This window comes from Saccoglossus kowalevskii, chromosome 21, assembly GCF_978046115.1.
Source record: "Saccoglossus kowalevskii chromosome 21, keSacKowa6.1, whole genome shotgun sequence".
Classification (NCBI taxonomy): domain Eukaryota; kingdom Metazoa; phylum Hemichordata; class Enteropneusta; family Harrimaniidae; genus Saccoglossus; species Saccoglossus kowalevskii.
This window is the reverse complement of record NC_140661.1, coordinates 8,323,316-8,343,934: the sequence shown is the minus strand read 5'-3', so window position 1 is coordinate 8,343,934 and position 20,619 is coordinate 8,323,316. Positions and strand designations below refer to the sequence as shown.

General features: G+C 34.2%; 1 protein-coding gene across 13 annotated transcripts in view; it reads right to left on the bottom strand.

Annotated features, from left to right (window-relative positions):
* The window catches only part of LOC100313756 (transcription factor 12-like protein), a 151,370-nt gene that overhangs the window by 32,148 nt on the left and 98,603 nt on the right, over positions 1-20,619 (bottom strand). For 12 of the 13 annotated variants that reach the window (XM_085494755.1, XM_085494758.1, XM_085494762.1 and 9 more), the window contains 3 exon segments: positions 15,730-15,773; positions 1,494-1,590; positions 915-1,045 (listed from right to left, as the gene is read on the bottom strand). In XM_085494755.1, coding sequence (XP_085350881.1) covers positions 915-1,045; positions 1,494-1,590; positions 15,730-15,773 — 272 coding nt within the window. 13 annotated transcript variants of the gene reach the window in all.

Here is a 20,619-nt window from a genome sequence, read left to right as displayed (position 1 = left end):
GTTAATATGTATATGCATCTACTTAATGCAAGTTCAAAATAAGAAATTTAAACAACGATTTAACAAATTTTCTAAAATTCTGGTCTACCACCAGTTTTGAAATGCCATCACATGCAGAAATATCTTTATTCAAGATAAGTTTATAAAAGTCTGTTTCGATGGCAAGTTAGTTAACAATGGCGCCCTCTAGTGTTAGAAATGATGAATGAATAACCCGTGAGATTGTTCATTTATGACCCGAGGGAGCAAGGAAAGGATAGTCTGGAAAACATCAACATATTGTAGATAATTATCACAACACTGTTTAAAAGGATTCCCAACTTCATTAAAACATAGAGCCCTTCCCCCCAAGGTACTTGCATCTCGATGCACATACCATTTTATGAAGTTCACTCTTTTTATAATTGAGTTTCATGCTCGTTAATTTCCAAGTTAATGATCCAATTTGATCATGTTTTCAACAAGCTAAAAACCCAAACCTGATACTATATTTCTTATTTTTGTAGTTTTCCTTCTAATTAAATTCTTTTGCAAGTACCTAATTCTAAAGTTATAAAACAAATTGCAAATGGAAGGTTTTTGAAAGAAATGATAAAAAAAAGCAGTGCACATGTATGATATATCCAATTAGCCATACAATTTAAACTCGTAGTTTAACTAGTAAATAGCTTAATCTTGGTTGCTAGGAATTGAGCGATTTAATGACGTTCTTTTTTTTTATGTCTGTCCAAAATGAATTTAATAGGTATACAGTATTTCCATCGATGCGATAGTTCAAATTTAAATCTGATTCAAAATGTAAGTATTCAGTTATCACAGGTTCAGAAAAAATTTGATATTCCATTAAAGGGGGAAGGGGGTTAAAAAAAAATAGAAAAAAAAATAATAAAATTCAATTTTTTTATGAATCTTACCATGTGCTCGTGAGGCCGTTGGTGCACATTTGTATAACTAGATGAAGTATTATTTAAGATTGCTGAAGAAAAACCAGTGGACGGAGGCATGCCGTTATTACTCCATGGATCGGGACTGCCATGTGAACCATCTGGAGAAGAAAAATAACAAACAGACATACTTCAATAAACAAATAAATATGGCCGCCACAATGCACTTTATACAAGATCAATTATCTTTGACCACAAAGTAAAATATGAGAAAGGGATCCGCTACAATGATTGTAGCATTTGTTTGATATTCATGGAATATTATATGGCGGACTTGACAGTGAATGACTGGGTAAAGTGGCGACCACCTTGCACATTTCTCCCCGGAGACCATCTACACCATTGTATTCCCTGACACTTAATAACAAGGACACAGAAACACAAAAAAAAACAGATGGATTTGATGAAATAAAAACTGAATAATAGAAAATTAGCAAACTAAAATTGCCATGAAACAAAAACATTATAATGACTTGATGTCGCGAGAACCAGCCACACAAATTCATCTGAATAATTCATTGTTAAATTGTTGAAAATATTTCCTCTTACCCATGAATTCTGGATACATGTTTGTAGGTGGCTTGGGTGAGGTGTATCGAGGTGAATCTTGACTGTACGGATCATAGGACCCTGATGGCGAATCAACCTAAAATACACACAACAAAACAAACAAATTAAAATACAAAAAAATTAAATTGAAATTAACATAAACTCATACATCAATCGTCCATGTCAATTGTGCTCTGCAATTCAGCACAAAATAAATATCATTTGAAGACAAAAACAAATTTTATTTCGTTGATAATTAGGTTTACATAGAGGACACAATGTGCTGGTAGGAATAGGAAACACACCAGTTTTACTTTTGTACAAACCCCACCAGTAGATAAGAAATGGTTTGTATTAATTGTACTGGTACTACCTTAGTAGTTGCCACAGCGAGGGACGAGAAGACTGAATCTGTGTTTACTATTCACAACACTGCACTGGTAACACAGCATACATCAATAATTATTATTTTAATCTATCAGACTAATTAATGCAAGAACTAATTAAACCAAAGGTGTAAAGCTCACAAGTAAAATTGGGCTCTTGCTCATTCCAATAATAAAGTTTAGCAAAACTTGCAGGGCAGTGAATGTTATGTAAATAAAGAATGTATTCGTCCCGCTTGTCTGCATTAGTATGAATACGGAACCCATGCTAAACATGCACACCATGGAGATCATTGTCCTTTTTACCAATAAGAATGTTTATGACAGTCGTGCATATTTATCACGGTGACAGTCGCATCATTACATGTGACAGCAGACACGCTACTACAATTGCACTGAACTGAGTTGAAAAACCAAACTTTCCTGGGATCACAACTGTTTTTCGTCAACTCAACTTTCCACCTGCATTTCATTGACGGTAACAATGCAATACAACAGACAATTTCTCACAGATATAGTGAGCAATCGGTGGAAATCATTGGAGAATGACAGCTAGGTATTGATTAGCTTCATCAACCATGTCCCACAACGCTAGTAATACAAGACATTGGTCAGATTTGATAATATTCCACCTTTTATTCCATATACCTCCCCTGACGTAAGACATTGTTAATGTCATCCCAGTACACTGACATGGTAGTTCTTATTAGCGAGGCAGTCTATTACGGCGACATCGCCACTTAGTCTGTGTGGTAATACACTACTACCTTACCATTTGTCCACAACCCTTTTGACATGAAATTGCAAGGATGTTTAAGAATAAGGCAATTACCGCGACGCAGCAAATGAACACAGCCATTTAGTAAGAACACTCCCAAGTACCAAAAGCAGTAAAGTGCAACTATTATATGCGGATTGTCGACCTTCCAACCTTCACTAGACGTCCTTTACTTAACAAGGAAATAGACAAGCCTCATCAATTCCAAGCCGCTCTTCAATCACGGAAAGCGAATACTGAAGAATTAATTTTATTTCCCGGCTATTCAATTTTTTTTTCACTTGAATGCATGCGCCATTTCATTTGCATGACAATAGAGAAATGAAAAACACAACCACGACTCATCAGACTTCCACTCAGTGATTCACATTCACGCAAACATCTCCCAGTATTTTTTTTATGAAAGCCCAGCACATGCAGTAGATCATATTACCATGGCAATGCATGTCTACATGATCCTGGCTTAAGCATACTGAATTGAAAAATTTTTTTTTTAGATTTTTTATTGATCGACAACGGAAATTAAAACCAGCTCTCATTACATTAGCATTCTACCTACACAAGATTTTCATGAAATCAAACATTTTTATGACAATTTTGGAAGTAATATTTTATTGCCAACATTCAGGCTGATATAGCATACATTGACCGAGATTCAAACTACGGTACTCGAACTGAATTTATGCCATGTATACAGAATCCCAGAAAACCACTCAAAAGTTTGTCAAGTTTCAAGGTCTTGGGAGATTGAACAATATGATGACCTTCATGTTAAACAAACTGTTAATTCGGTCATGTAATAGTACTAATGAGATAATAGAAGGTGCAAAGTGATAAATATGGCATCAAAATTGACTGCCTAACACGATGACTTAGCCGGTCCAGAGAGTACCACGGCTGTACTTTTATTAAAGAGTCTTGATGGAAAAAATGCTTTCATAATTTATAGTGTGTATCTTTGTGACAAATGGAATTCCTTGCTGTAGATCCCTTTCTGATACGAGTTCCTGGAGCAGTTAACACAATCTTTTGGGAGCGTACTGATTCGTTAAATTTACTGACTCAACAAAGTCATAACATTATCAACAAAACCATCCTTTCGGCAATAACAGTTTAACCAACAAGCTAGTCTCAAATTTACTACAGACTGCGTGACGCATTATCAGTCTACGCACGAATTCATTTTTATGGACTTCCAAGAAAACTACTATTAATAAATAATAAGCATAAATTGTTAGTGTCGAGAGGAAAACTACTAAAACATAATCTTTGTGAGAAGATAAAATAGACTGCAGGGATACTGCAGATCCACAGACAAAGGAAATGAACAACAATAGAAAAGGCAACCCCCACTAAACAGGTCTGCATCTTACCTACACACGTGTATGGCACACAATAATTAGCATGAGAATAACAAGTGTAATTGTGAGACTTTGAAAGGAAACAAGACGCATAGTTGAAATGAATCTGTAGGGATTAGATGTACACCCTGAACGGTAAGTATAAGTAATGTAATTAGGCGTTATAATAAAATGGCCGTCCTAGTGATGTTCACTGAAATATTGTAATTGGGGAAATTTCACCGCTGAAACTGTTTACATTAATATTTTATTACTTTGAGAGAGTTTGCAAAAAGAAAATTTGTTGAAGCATACAGCTCCATGGTTGAAGTATCTGACTGATGGCAGTGAAATTTGGTACAGCATTTTCTGATATATACTTTTGGGGAAAGCGCTTCACGATTTGTCATAAAATTAAAGTTGCATAATACATTTGTGCAAGAACACATTATTGTGAAATAGTCATTCGAAGGATATAGTTATTATGCATGCAAAATATTCAGTCAAATTTTACGTGTCAAAGCTGTATACCACTTGCCTGCTGACGGCAATACCAGGGAAATTGGGATATGGCACCAACAATGGCAGCGATATCAAAACTATCCAGTAAGATTGGGTGTAAAGTACATAGTAGTGGACAAAACACAGATGTGGTCAATTTAATTGCCACGAAGCTGTGTACCGGAGTATACCATTTATGTGACCAGATCTCAAAACACTATTACAGCAGGTTATTAACTAGATAAATTGTTGTAATAACAATGAATGCAAGGCAATGGAAATTCTCTAATATTTGCCAACACAGTTACTTTAGTTTTGCATTAAGTAGAATCAGTAGTGGAAACATGGTTTATGAAATATGTTGTGATTTGTTGTTATAAGCGCTTAAAAAGGACAATGGTAACTCCACTAAGTGATCACTTTGCTTTCTGTGCACATCTACATTAAAATATTCCAGTCACAATTAACAATAAATGGTTTTATGTTTTGATCTTACACTGAATACATGAACATCAGATCTGTGGCCGACTAGAAATCTAGAACTTAGAAGAAAAATATTCTTGTGGGTTAAGTAGAATTCAGATTTACTCTGTTTTAAATTCACTTGTTTTACTTTGAAACTATACATTTGATGGTTAGCTTTGCATTTTCACTGGGTTTAAATTAGACACATTTATCTGCCAGTGAAAAAAATAAACAAAAATAAAAACCAAGCTAAATATTAAGCACTTTATAGTAGCAGTAGATGATGTACGAAATGAAGTCATACAATTGTAACACTACCATGCTAAGATTGATTATACTCCACTCCACCATCATAATGTTACAAACACACACAAAACTATGTAAAAACCAATTCCTCTAAAACAGCTGAGATTTTAAAGCAGCTTCTCAAATCTGCAACTAGTGTTTTTAAGATTAAAACAAAGGAAATGAAAATTGACTCAATTCTATCATGGAGTTAGCAAGCGCTGATCCTTCTGTTTGAGCTGAGAGAAAATCCACTGAAAAGACCCCATACTACTACTAACCTCCACAGAAAGGCAATTCATCCACATATTCCAACTTCGTTCAGTAGCATTCATGATGGAATCCGTTAGAGCTAGAGCTCTGAGTATACACACAGTACACTCGAGGTAAGCTGGTGCACTTTCCACTCACAGGAAGTTGAACCCAACTGTGAATGCTATAGCCCCCATTGTAATTGGATTTGTCAATCCTATTGTTGTCTTAGGTGTCAATGATAACTCTATTCATGCTAACTTGCATTAAGACAATAGGATCATTCCATTAACATTTGGGGGTGGCACATGTAGTTCACATCATCAAATAACAAAATCAGATTGAATGTAATTTTAAATTTACAATCAATAATTATAATAACTCACATTTTATTACAAATACAGAAACTTCATCAATTGTTAATTCCTTCAATTACTTTCTTAGTGCCCCTCCCCCTGCCACATAATTGACAATGGTATGTCCCATGGGCCTAAGGAATGGCAACCTGTTGCCAAAGTTGTTGTGAATGGGTTTAGCATCAAGATATCTTAAGTCTGAAAACACTGCTCATAGTAATAAATTTGTTACAACTCTTTCCCTGCGATTGTAATTGTATAGTCAACCAAGAGGAAGAAAACAGTGAAATACAGCATTTAGGATGGAGTCTGTACCTTAGGTAAGATCATTGTATTTTTGTTATGGTCATATAGGAGGTATGCACAAGTAGTGATGGGTTGTACCCAATATTACCCCAACAGTAATTATTGTGAGAAGACATGTTTTAAAAACATACCTGAATGCAAATACACATCAGAATTAACCTTTTTACCACCAGTTCCCTCTTTTCATCATAAATTCACAAAAAATTATTTATAGTCTGTAGTTTATAGTCTGCACTTTCTTTCAAAAGATTGAAACAAAAATAGCTACATTTTTTGAGTAAAAACCGAAAATTGGCTCAAATTTTGTCTGTTGGCTCAAAAATTAGGGTTCATTTCCATAAATATTGAGAAATATAAGAAAAAGTGCAGAAATATTTGTCTAGTGGTGAAAGGTTAAGAAAAGTTTTGTTTTTTCTTATTATGTGTATATATTATTTCAATTAATCTTGCTAAACACTGGCAGAGTCAGTTATATCATTTTACCAGAATCCAGATGAATATGTACCCCCAGTGTAACCACACATTCCTCAAGTTATTCAGAAATGGTCTTTATATCTTTATTTAATTAGTTAATTGAAATAACACTACAGACCAATAATAAAATGCTAGAGCCAAAGACAAAATTAGAAACCTACAATGTTAGTTTTGAATAAATTTTTCTATGTTTTTTCAACAAATTTGATCAGGACCCATCAGCAACAGGAAAGGATATCGTTTTTTTTTTTTTGTTTTTTTAAATATATAAAAATAAGCATTATAATTGTTATCCAAAAATTTTGTGCAAAATGAGAAACTGAATCAAGATGAGAAATTATCAATGACATAGATGAGAAACTATCAAGTACAAAGATGAGAAATCAAGAAGACAAAATGAGAAATTGAGTCAAGATGAGAAATTACAATGACAAAATGAGAAACTGAATCAAGATGAGAAATTATCAATGACACAGATGAGAAACTATCAAGTACAAAGATGAGAAATCAAGAAGACAAGATGAGAAATTGAGTCAAGATGAGAAATTATCAATGACAAAATGAGAAACTGAATCAAGATGAGAAATTATCAATGACACAGATGAGAAACTATCAAGTACAAAGATGAGAAATCAAGAAGACAAGATGAGAAATTGAGTCAAGATGAGAAATTATCAATGACAAAATGAGAAACTGAATCAAGATGAGAAATATCAAGTACAAAGATGAGAAATCAAGAAGACAAAATGAGAAATTGAGTCAAGATGAGAAATTATCAATGACAAAATGAGAAACTGAATCAAGATGAGAAATTATCAATGACACAGATGAGAAACTATCAAGTACAAAGGTGAGAAATCAAGAAGACAAAATGAGAAATTGAGTCAAGATGAGGAATTACAATGACAAAATGAGAAACTGAATCAAGATGAGAAATTATCAATGACACAGATGAGAAACTATCAAGTACAAAGATGAGAAATCAAGAAGACAAAATGAGAAATTGAGTCAAGATGAGGAATTACAATGACAAAATGAGAAACTGAATCAAGATGAGAAATTATCAATGACACAGATGAGAAACTATCAAGTACAAAGATGAGAAATCAAGAAGACAAGATGAGAAACTGCTAATGATGAAGATCAGAATTGACAAAATGTGAAATTGTAAATGACGAAATGAGTGTCCACTGATGTGGAGACAAAAGATACCAACAATGAGATGAGAAACAGTTAATGAGATGAAGTAGGTGGGGAAGAAACAAATATGAGAAACTGCAAATGACATGATGAGAAATAGAAAAATAAAAACAAGGTGAGAATCATTGAAGAAAACTGAAAAAAGTCACAAACTCAAATGACAAAATGAAAGCATGCAAAGGAAATCCACACTGCCAGTAGTATATTACTGACATTCTGTCTTATTAAGTTCTTTCTATTTCATACCTCACCAGCTGTCACACTCGCGAGCTTTTTATATTATGTAAATTAGGGCTAAACCTTTACAAAAATAATATTTGAAAAAATCTCTGACAACAAGTAAACAGTAATTCGATTTTGGAGTAAACCATTAACCTGTCGCTCACCAAAAAGCGACTTTAACCCATTTTCACTAATGTGTATTTTTAAAATTTATTTAAAATTTAAAGTTAATCCTTTCAACATCCAGCAAACAATTAATTTCAAATTCTATGCACGTGTTCTGTAACTAACCGTGTTAATTTTTGAGCACATAGGATATAATCTTGTCTATTTGTTGACTATTTGATCAATATTTTGAAGAATAAAAATAAAGCGAATGTAGACAGGACTATTTTGCGAGATTTACAACAGTCAACTAATTTGACACTGAGTAAAAATGACTGTTGGGATTCTGGTGAAAAGGTCAAAGAAGAAATCCCACAATGCAATGGGACAGGTCACATGGGTGGGTGTGATAGGGAAATATTTATCCAATGTTGAAATACAAACATGATACCCGCTCCATTTCATATTAAATTATGATAAATTGTTTTCCTCGTGCATCAAATAAAACTTTTGTACACTGTAATTTGCATTGTGGATGCGAGGCTTTCAAATGTCACAATATTGGTAGTTATTCATATTGATCAGGGATGGATCTATGCATTACATAATATGCGAAGTATTACACGTGTATTGAAGTAGTCTGATAGGCTATCAACATTCCATGGAATTGTTGATACAAGGACTTGTTAGAGTTTTGGAAAGTTTACAATATACCGTGAATGCATTAATTATCACTAGTATCTAATGTCAATGTTTTAATATTTTGAGACTACAAGTTTTAAATTCACTGAATTGTCTACAAAACAATGTGTTCTACTGTTACAGGATTTAATTTAGCAGATATCACTTATCAACAAAAATATTCAAAAGTATTCAAGTTGTAAGAGTCGCATGGGACCCACATCAAGCACAAAATGGTGTGACAACAAATTTCGCAAAAACCTGTTTAAATTACACGCCCCTGTAAGTACAACGTATCCTTGCAGTATTACAGTAAGGCAGGTATGGCAGGCAACTCGTAATTCCGCTATTCATAACTTACTTTGGTTTGATAGTCATAACATTGATCACATCAAAAGACTTTTAATCTGTGCACTCCGAGTGATACTGTACAAACACAATGTGGTAGCAGGCACGCGTATTTCAACCCACGCAGACAGACAGACAGACAGGCAACACACAGACAATAGCAATGCACATTCTCTTATATTAGAACATGCAACAGTCTTAAAGCCAAAGAAACTTGGGGGGGGGGGGGAATAAAAGGACTTGGCGTCATAAGGATACGTTTTTTACTTTTAACCGAGTAGCAAGGGCAAATGTCATCCATACTCTATGCAGACCAATTACATGTTAATGTACCCTCAATTATGGTTATTATTTATCGTAATTACCCGACAATGACAGATAACTCTTAAAAGGAAAGTTTCTTTAAAAAAAAGGAAAACAAGAAACTGCTACAGCTAGAATTGAAACAATAAATATCATGTGCCTGCATCGCTAAATTCAGCAGCGGAAATATCCAACTGCAACCAACTGAACTTTACTTTAACATTACGTTAATTTGCTATATTTGAATGACAATGTGATTGATTTGAATTCCCAAAAAAATACTGAAAGTTCTTACTTCTTTGTGATGATTTTTCCCAAAAAAAAGGATATTTCATTTGAGGCAGACACAACTTGACATTACAAGATTGGATTAAAAGTTTTGAATATATATATTTTATAATTTTTTTTTCTAATTTCACAGGTTTTGATAAAGTTTGTTGAGATTTTTGATAGAAATCAAGAAAAAATTATCCACAAAATTGAGGACTATTTCGTTAAATCTGATGCGAACATTTGCGATTAATTAATCATTGTTATTTGATGATTTAGGCTTTTATGTTAAAAACAATTTAATTGAAAAATCTGTGTTACAATTAGTGTGCTTCAATTGACTAAATCTGTACACCCTGGTCTTGACCTTGACTAGGTTAAGTGGAATTTGGTTGATGCGTTCCCTTGGGATCCATCAAGTATGTTGGCTACTATTAGTCAACATTGTTTCCTCTATCCTTTAAAATGTTTTATTCCAAACACAAGAAAAGCAAACACTTTCATTTGATTCAATTTAACGCAAAATTAAGTATATTTGAACTTTTTAATAATCAATCATGAGAAGGGGAAAACCTATTAAAAATCCATACCTTTAATTTTAAAATAACGCTCAAAATCAATCGTGATATAACAAACAATTCACACACACAAAAACAAAATTTGGATATTATTTTATGATGATGAATGCTAAACAATTAATTCAACTAAAAGCTTTGAATTTTGGAATGTAACCAATTAAACAATTTCATAGAAACACTCTCCATTAATTTTCTTTTTCTTCTTCTTCTAAAAAGGCAGCCAGTGTGAAAGTGAACAGGCAGTGTATTCATATTTACCATGAACAATTGAGTTTTATAGCGGGATAGCTATGCAAATATTGACAGGTTTTCCGACATGGTTGGACACGGGATAATATAAGAGATAAATTGAAACGAAGCGCATCACTGATGTCCACAGATAACCACCCTATCATTTTCAGATTTACTTTCATATCTTTAGTAATCTCACGATAACATCATGATGTTTTTACTCTGTTTCTATGCTAATCAGTACCATTACAAGTGACTTGTTATTTTAAACTTCATAACAACTCTTTCCACAAAATTATGCATAATAAGATAAAATTTGACAAATTTGGACCTGATGTTCATTAAATTCACAGAAAAATTGAAAAGTAATTATCGTATTTTGACCTTAAAAACTATCAACAATGGACATCAAATTGAAAACTTGTTTCTTTGGGATGTGAGAATTTGGAAGAAACAAATTTATTGTTTATCATTCATAAAATGGTATCATTGGTATCAACACCAGTTCCCTATTTTCATCATAATTCATAAAATAGTCTGCACTTTCCTTCAGAAGATTGGGACAAAAATAGCCAAATTTATTTAGTAAAAACTGAAAATTTATTCAAATTTTGTCTGTTGGCTTCAAAATTGAGGTTCCTTTCCAGAAATATTGAGAAATACAAGAAAAAAGTGCAGGAAATTTGGGCAAGAAAGTCTGGTGGTCAAAAGGTTAACACTTCATTTAACCACCACCCTATAGTAAACAGTATCAATGTTCTTATTCTATCAAAACAAAAATCAGCCTCCTGACTTTGTTTATACTGTGAGCATTCATCTGTTACATAGTACTAATTAAAATCCACCATTATCGCAACTCTCAAAACATCTTTGATAAGTGATGTCGGTATAACAAACAGCACACAGATTGAAACCGCACGCCAAACACAATGTAACATGGGAGGGAAGAAAAGTAGCAGTGGATTTTTAAAATAATTTTGATCCATTTATATAAATTTTAAAAATGCATATGATTGCCATGACTGCTCCAATAAAAATTGTATTTACATCTGACCGAAACAAGGTTGGAACATATTTTTCATAACGAATTTACACAACAGACAGGTGATTAACTGAACGAAAAGACTAATTAAAAATCAGTGATGAGTTTGCAGCATAAACATAATTTGTGATAGATAAGAGAGTAAAAAATGGAGATTTGGTTTTGGAGGATAATCCCATGGCAACAGGTGGAGAGAAAAAAATAGTACTCACTGGGAAGGCCCTATTTTGGAGGTACATAACCGGATTGTAGTATGCGTAAGTACAAAACATGGATGGTGATGACGAGGGTGGTGAACTTCTACTGCTACCCCAGTGTAGATACATACATACAGTACGAGGAGATATATAGATTGATACTTCCTGCAGTTATCCAAAAACGATTGACGAACACAACGGATGTAGCAAACTAAACTAAACTACCATACATTATTACACTTCCTGACTGAAAACAGATCACAGTCGGGTTGATTTCACTTCACGATGACAGAGTTCGGCCAGCCATGGTATATATTTTTCTAACAATGATGGGAATACTGTGTTAACCCTTCGTAACCAAAGCACCATATGCCGCCAGCTACCAACCTCACTGCTCATTAATATTCATAAGTAGACCCCACTTTACAAGGCTTTCATGCATTCTACATACAACAAATAGGTGGCCGCTGTTATGCCGATCTACAAGTACTACGGTCAAGACTTTAAAACAAAACTTACAAGGATTAGAAAGAAAATAGCAGATACAGATACTATAAAAGTATTAAAATTTGTATTTTATCAAAATTATTTTAGAAAACAACTCTTTTAATACATTTTAAAAATTACAAATACTGGTATCTGTGAAACTAAAATTTCTTCAAATAAAATTTTTTTTTTATTCAAATGAATTCTAATTTCTACATTAAAATATTTTTTTTTTCATTAAATGCAATACAATTCCAATTATAATTGTCCTTTTTTTTCAAATGAACCAACAATACTGAAAGCATACTGGAGTCTATATTTTCACTTCTGCAGTGACCTTATTTAATAGTTCTTCAGGCAACTACCGACATTTTAACACTTCTGAAAATGTAAAAAGATAGTCTGCCTGCAGGTAAAGCCAGATGGTGTGGTATAACTTGTTGCAGGCAACCAATAGCGGTAAAGAATCAACAACAAAAACCACAGCATTAAATTGTATGTTATAAAAGTCATAACAATTTGATTTCTTTTTGTATTTCAGACATAAATTTGGCAATAAAATGTGAAATGGTTGTAAGAATGGGTAATTTTGTAATATCCCTCATTCTATTATCAGTCCTATAAATAAGTCCAGCTGTTACCACGACAAGTACAGCATAGAACACAAAGATAATTACAAAGTTTACATTCATACTGCATTAATTATATTGTTGGACTTTTTTAATGTATTAAAAAACAGAGAGCGGTCACATGACAGGGAGGGGGGTGGAGCATGTGACCCTGTGAGTACGGTCAAAAGACCAGTCAGTTGTATTTGATTGGGGGGGGTTCGGTTTAATGAAGGTTTACGTTCAGAAAGTACGTTTGTGCATACCAATGTGACCTCAACGTTACTAAAAATAAGAATTTCATGAAAGTGTGACTAAAGTTAAGTGAGTTTTGGAAATCTTTCCCAGGTAAAATTAAAGCACTTCACAGTAGCACCCCAGTGTCAAAATTAAAGCGTTTTACAATATGTGGCATCTATCAAAGCAGCGGTGCAGAATGAAAGCTAAACATCGTTTGTAGCGAGGTGGGTATTATCCATGGACTGGACGTTTTCTGTCATCAATTAAGTTGGCTTCTCTGCTGCTAATAGTCTATCCGGTAATGCTCCATTAGTTTTGTATCTACACTCTCAACGCTTCACTGATCATACCAAACTAGTTTCTTTTTGTCTTAAAATAATTATCAAGAACCAATGCAATGCAGAGTTAAATATTCATAGCTCCTTATCTGCTGTATTGGATGATTTCATTTTCCCATGAACTTTAACCCCACTTAGCTGTCAATCAATCATATGTAACCATGACATTGTGTCGGTTTTAGAATGTGTTCCATTTTGATGATTGAAGTCATCATGTTCAAAAATTGTTTTGTGTGCTTTATTTATCAGACTCAGAACTGTCTCAGAGTGTTCACTCATGATTTGTACTACGCTTTGTCATAATTTTATTTCAATTAACCAAGTGTTCTCATGCAATACATCAATTGGAATAGGCCGAAATCTAAACAATACTAGCTTCTGCATTACCGCTGTCACTGACAAAGGTAGTGAACGTTAAAATAAACATTGCGGTAGGTGATTGTAATGAGGAAGAATAACAGTATGGTAGACTGGAATTAGGATATAATGCGACAAGCATTGTCTCATGGGTTTGATAACCCTGGGGAATGGTCAGCACACGAAAACATACCAGCTATGCATGAATAAATTAACTCTTTGAACGCTATTATATTCCCCACCAACATTTTGCACATTTTTATATAATTTTGTGGTTAAATTTGAATCAAATGGATAGAATTTTATCTTGACCTCAAGTCTCAAACAAAAAATATGGAAGAAACCATGCTATGGAAATCCAGTCTAGGCTTGTGCATTATGGAAAACCAGTCCATGTTTGTGAATTATGGAAAACTAGTCTGGGTTCCCCATCCTATGGAAAAACCCGCTCACATGTTTGTACATTATGGAAAACCAGTCTGGGTTAACATGCTATGGAAAAACGCCCCACACTTTTGTACATAATGGAAAACCAGTCTGGGTTGACATGCTATGGAATTCAGCCTGGATTTGTTTGCTATTGAAATCCAGACTGTGTTTTTGCACTATGGAAATTCAATCTAAGTTAGCTTAGCTATTGGTAAGTCAGTTTTTATTGTTTTGTTGTTTTTGTGCACTATGGTGGTTTGAACTCTGAAGAGCAGTAGTATAGATAAACCATAAAAGACTGATACAAGTAGACAATATTGGATCCTATACATGCCATAGACAACAATAGATGCATATAATTACTGAAAGTGACTATAAATGGCACTGTTCCTTCAAATGCACAGTAACTACCATTTTATTATTCAAATAAAGATAATAATCTAGACCCTGGAGAACGTTGATTCTCAGCAAAATACAAACAGCCTGGTAAACGGAACATCAGTGTGTCATTCTGATGTTTATAGATTTGGTGTTTGTTTCAAAATTGTGCAATTTTGAGTATGGCAGCCATTTTGTTTGCATCTAAAGCTTATTATAGGGATACCATACTCATGACTACAGGTACTGTAAAATACTTTATTGTAGCTGGAATTAATTTTAAAAAATTTTAGTGTTTGGATAGAATTTATTTTCTCTTATTTTTGATGAGTTGAATCTAAAATGGAAAAAAAGGTATATTTGCTGGATAGTATTTTAACTGAATCAGCGAAAATAAATACCAAGCAAGAATTAAGTATTTTACAGGAAGGTGTTTAATATGCAGTGTGTGGTTGTCTTTGTTTTATCAAAATCATTAAAAGTTCAATTCGGTGAAAGCAAATACACCCAAGCATATCAATCTGGGTTGCTGTTATTCAGTCTCCCAAACCGACCTGTCATCAGTTTCACCCACGATACTGCTATGCATTTTTGTTATGTTTCAATTCCAAGTTTACCAGTAATGCAGTAGTTCAGATGCACAGTGTCTTTATATGATGCCTAATTTGATCTAAACTTGCATTTGAAGATGCCAGTATCATAGATAAATAAATGAGGAGATGTAGTCAATGGTAACATCACTGATGACTATGTTCAAGATATAACATATATGTGCTCTGTAAGCCAGCCTATGATGTGGGCTTACACCCAAAATGCTGGTCTTTGCATTGTTGCCAGACTTGATAGTGTCTGCGTACACAAATTAATTTAGCCCAACACATTTAGCATTGCCAAATTCAGCACATGCACACACATTTGCAGTTGATCATCTTCTATAACAAATGCATCCTTTTTTTTTTTTTTTTTTTTTTTTTTTTAAATCATTGATGATTTCATGTTCATGCTAAATTCATCTCCCCAAAAGTACCAGGATGTTTGAACTTTAGGGGATTTTTCATAGAAACCAGGGTGACTACTTACCGGTGCTGCACTCAGACCTCTGGGTCTCTTTGCAGTAGGGCCTCCTGAAAATAGATAATAAAACATATAACTATAAACAAGAAACAGTGAAACAAGACAATAGTGTGAGAGGTATTATAATGAAACAGCTTGTACGCATATCATTCAGTTCAGTGAACAATCCAGATTTCATTTACACTACCAATACAGCTTATATTATCTCAAGGCTGAACTGGTTTAAATTAGAGATATTTCAGGCGAAAAATTTGTACACGAATTTCAACATTTGAAAACCACAATGTTTTGTGATCATATCCATTACTAGTATTTTCATTATTAGCCAACCACTGACCCAACTCAGGTTTTTTTTTTGTTCGAATAAAAATCAAATAATAATCAATATACATGTATGACAATATAGGTTTTCATCAAATCATTTTTAATATTTACATCCACATTATTCTTGATCACTCCCTCCCCATTTAATGCCTGCCAACAACTGACATTACACATCCAGATAAGTAAAGCCCTATAGTGAAAGTTCCTATTGCACAGTGTCATAGTATACAATGCTAGCCAACAATCTACCATAGTCAATGCCAAGCCCTACAAAGAATGCGATCCTGAACTCGTATACCGGGAGATACAGAAACCCCCAAGGCAGATAAAAACATGGACAGTGTAAGACAATCACCAAGTCGCCAGGAAATGGAAAATTATTATAAATTCCACATACAGATTACATACATACCACATGACAGCAAGACAGACATCAATGGCTACACACAGGTGCTGGTGTACACCTGTACATCCCACATACAGATTACACACATACCATATGACAGCAAGATAGACATCAATGGCTACACACAGGTGCTGGTGTACACCTGTACATCCCACATACAGATTACACACATACCACATGACAGCAAGATAGACATCATCGGCTACACACAGGTGCTGGTCTACACCTGTACATCCCACATACAGGTTACACACATACCACATGACAGCAAGACAGACATCAATGGCTACACACATGTGCTGGTCTACACCTGTACATCCCACATACAGATTACACACATACCACATGACAGCGAGATAGACATCAATGGCTACACACAGGTGCTGGTGTACACCTATACATCCCACATACAGATTACACACATACCACTTGACAGCAAGATAAGACATCAATGGCTGCACACAGGTGCTGGTGTACACCTGTACATTCCACATACAGATTACACACATACCACATGACAGCAAGACAGACATCAATGGCTACACACAGGTGCTGGTGTACACCTATACATCCCACATACATATTACACACATACCACATGACAGCAAGATAAGACATCAATGGCTACACACAGGTGCTGGTGTACACCTATACATCCCACATACAGATTACACACATACCACATGACAGCAAGATAAGACATTAAGCTACACACAAGACATATACATGGAATAAAGCAATGACAGACCCACACATATAAAAACCCCACACTTGGATATACCTTAAACATATAATTCCTCAATTCAATACAGTATATCCTCAATTTTGCAACAGAGTGAATACGGGTACTAATATATTTGATGAAACTGAAGTCCAACTCTATACTCGAAATAACTAAAACAACACATCTAACATACAGTAGTTACAGCCACTTTATATAAACTTTCTAGTGATTGATCTCATTTGCAAATGGCTGTTCTGGGAGCAAAAATCCATCCATTTTGTTTTTACCCCCCAAAAATTGCCCCATTCTTCATCGCATTAACTGTTTCAACAGTGGACGCAGAGAATGAAACATTATTTGACAAGCAAAAACTAGTCTGTGGCTCTCTCACTTACACCAAGATATTGGCAGATAAGGATTCCAAATCAGGGTGAATTATGAAACTTTGAAAACAGTAAACGGCTTGTTGGCTGTTAAAGTGAAATATAAATCCAGCTTATAAATCAATGAAAATTTTACTTTTTGTAAATTATTGGTAACTACCGTATTTGTTCTATTGGTGGCAGATGCATACATATAAATAAATGACCAACATCTGCTAATATTATAAATATTTCATATTTTCAAGATGCAGTACACAACATTGTTTTAAGTGGGCTTCTAATAAAGGAAATACGTTATATATTTTTTTCTATTTTTAGAGAAGTTTCATGGAAGTTTTCGAGTAACTATGGTGAATTTTTGAATTGTGAAATATTAACAGATGAAGACAAATTCACTTCTGATGTGACTGAGTCTCAACCAATCACATCATGCGTAACAGCTTAAGACAGGCTCACTTGTCATGTGACTGATCCTCAACCAATCACAGCATGCGTAACAGCTTAAGACAGGCTCACTTGTCTCAGATTCCTCAAAATTAACCGATGATAACTAGGTCAAAATACCACAAGCACAATTAGTATTTAGCAGAGAATTACAAATAGTTCTATTTTTATGTTTGAATGACAATGTTGAGTTCCTGTACGAGAAAAAATCAAACGAAAACCTTTGTGATGCAATGAAGCATGATTACGACTTTGATGTTTGTTAATTTTCCCGTACAAATCTATCGCACCTGTGTGGTGTATCATTCCATTGTTTTGTTTCAAGCGCTAAAATCTATAATATAAATTACAGATTCTCTCTTGAGATTCGGTATTGTTGAACTTTCTTAATTTTCATATAAAGTACCACGGTCGTTGCATCACATCATATTCGATAGGAGTCCCATGGGTCGTATACAAGGCAAGTAAAAACATCACTTGTTTATACAATATTTGAATGTATGCCGAGTGATGATGGGGATGCTTTAAGAAAGTTTAATAATCCAACATACTATGAACTACACCCGGCTGTTTATTAGCAGCCTGACAACCCAGATCACATTATCCTTTTTCTGGATATTTACAAAGAATTCAATATATTAAGTGAATTATCCTCTAACTTTGAAAGATACAATATCAAAATATTGCTCTGTCTCCCTCCCCTCCGCACCCAATCAAAGATTAAGGAATAATGCACAATTTTAACAATCTATATAATGCAGAGGATACAAACATTCAACCGAGTTTCCAAAGTTCATCATATAGGTTTTACGCCCTTATTTTTATCTACTCTTGCTAAACACTACATTCCTGACAGGTTTCCTTTCATCCCAATTAAAGTGTAGATAGAATAAAGAACTTTCACATTTGCGGTGATTTTGTTCTTATCTCTCTTCCCTCAAACCCTTTTTCCTGGATTTCAACGAGTGAGAATAATGTTTCTTTTCGGGCGGATAATCCCGGCGTAATAATCTACCGTACCAACTAAAGTGAGGTAATCCGATAGCGTTGGGAAACCTTAGATACCTTTTTGTGTATCTACGTTGCTCGAAGGGATCTAGCATTGTACAGCCGTAACACACAACACTAACAAGCTCAATCCAGCGGACTTAATTAGTAACAGTTCTCAATAGGGTACGTTGATTGGAATCGTCTTTTAAAGATATAATGTATCAGTAAGGGAAAGGAAATTGTTCGCCCACTTCGTCGGAAATCACAATTCTATCAGCGAACAGAATGAATACCAATGGAAAAAGAAGGATACAGGAACCTTGGCTTTAGAAAATTACTGTTTTTATCTTTTATACCTTTTTGCAATTTTATACTCTTTATCACAAATATGCATCAAGAATAAATCGCAAAAAAATTAATTTTAAGTTAATGCATCAATACCCCAACAATCTCAAAAAATACAATGGCTTTCCATTTCGTCAGATATTGTAAAGTCATCGCAGTCACTTGAAATAAATTGTATGTTTTTTATGTTAATTTTGCATGATTGAATTTTAGTTTTAAATATGTACGGCAACAAATGGTAACGCCGATTCATGGTTGATGTACAGCGTATAATGGGGCCAAGACAGTATACAGTTGTACATCTGTAATGTTTCAAAGTTTGCAGAATTTCTGAAGTCCCTAGCGATACGAAATCCTTGGGCAATATCTTATGAAGGTAACCATCTGTTGGTTGGGACCCATCTTCGATATAATTAGTTTTATTACGATGATTGATGTTGTGTATAACCGCTAATTTCAAAAAAGAGTCCACAAAGGATTCGTGGTTAATAACTTCTTACAAAAAGAAAAATTAATTTGTGGTTCAATCAATCAGGGGCTTATACTTTTTATGATGAAATCTTGATATATCTTGATGTCGTTTTACCGTCTCCTAAAACTCCTCATTTCCTATCTGACCAAATAGAATCAAGATTTCAAACTGTCATGCATGTTCACTTCATCACATCGTCATGGTAATCAATCGTTAACATTATAGCTATTTTATAATTTCATTATAACTGATTTGGCAAACCATCTACAAATTTGATCAAAAATCCATGCACCTGAAATCTACAAACAGTCATTTACATCACACTACCTTATCACCATAAAACAATGAAGAAGCCCCCCCCCCCCCTCAACTTCTCAGTTCAATGTAAAACGATCTGAAATATTTTATTTTTTTTTTACAGATGAGCTTTTGTCAGTGAATTAAGAAACTTTCCCTTTTATTAGATGCAGTTCTTATTTCAAGTTTTATTCGCAATTACAAATTACTCTCCGTAATTGAAACTCTTTTTTTAAAGAATGTCAACAAAATAATCATGTCCCATAATTCCATAGTGCAATCCTTAACAATGAGAAGCAGAAGTGTTGAAAGGGCTCTCTGACAGTGAACCAGAGAATTATGGGACAGTGCTATTCAATATGGACCATGGAATTATGGGACAGTGCTATTCAATATGGACCATGGAATTATGGGACAGTGCTATTCAATATGGACCATGGAATTATGGGACAGTGCTATTCAATATGGACCATGGGATTTTGGGACAGTGCTATTCAATATGGACCATGGA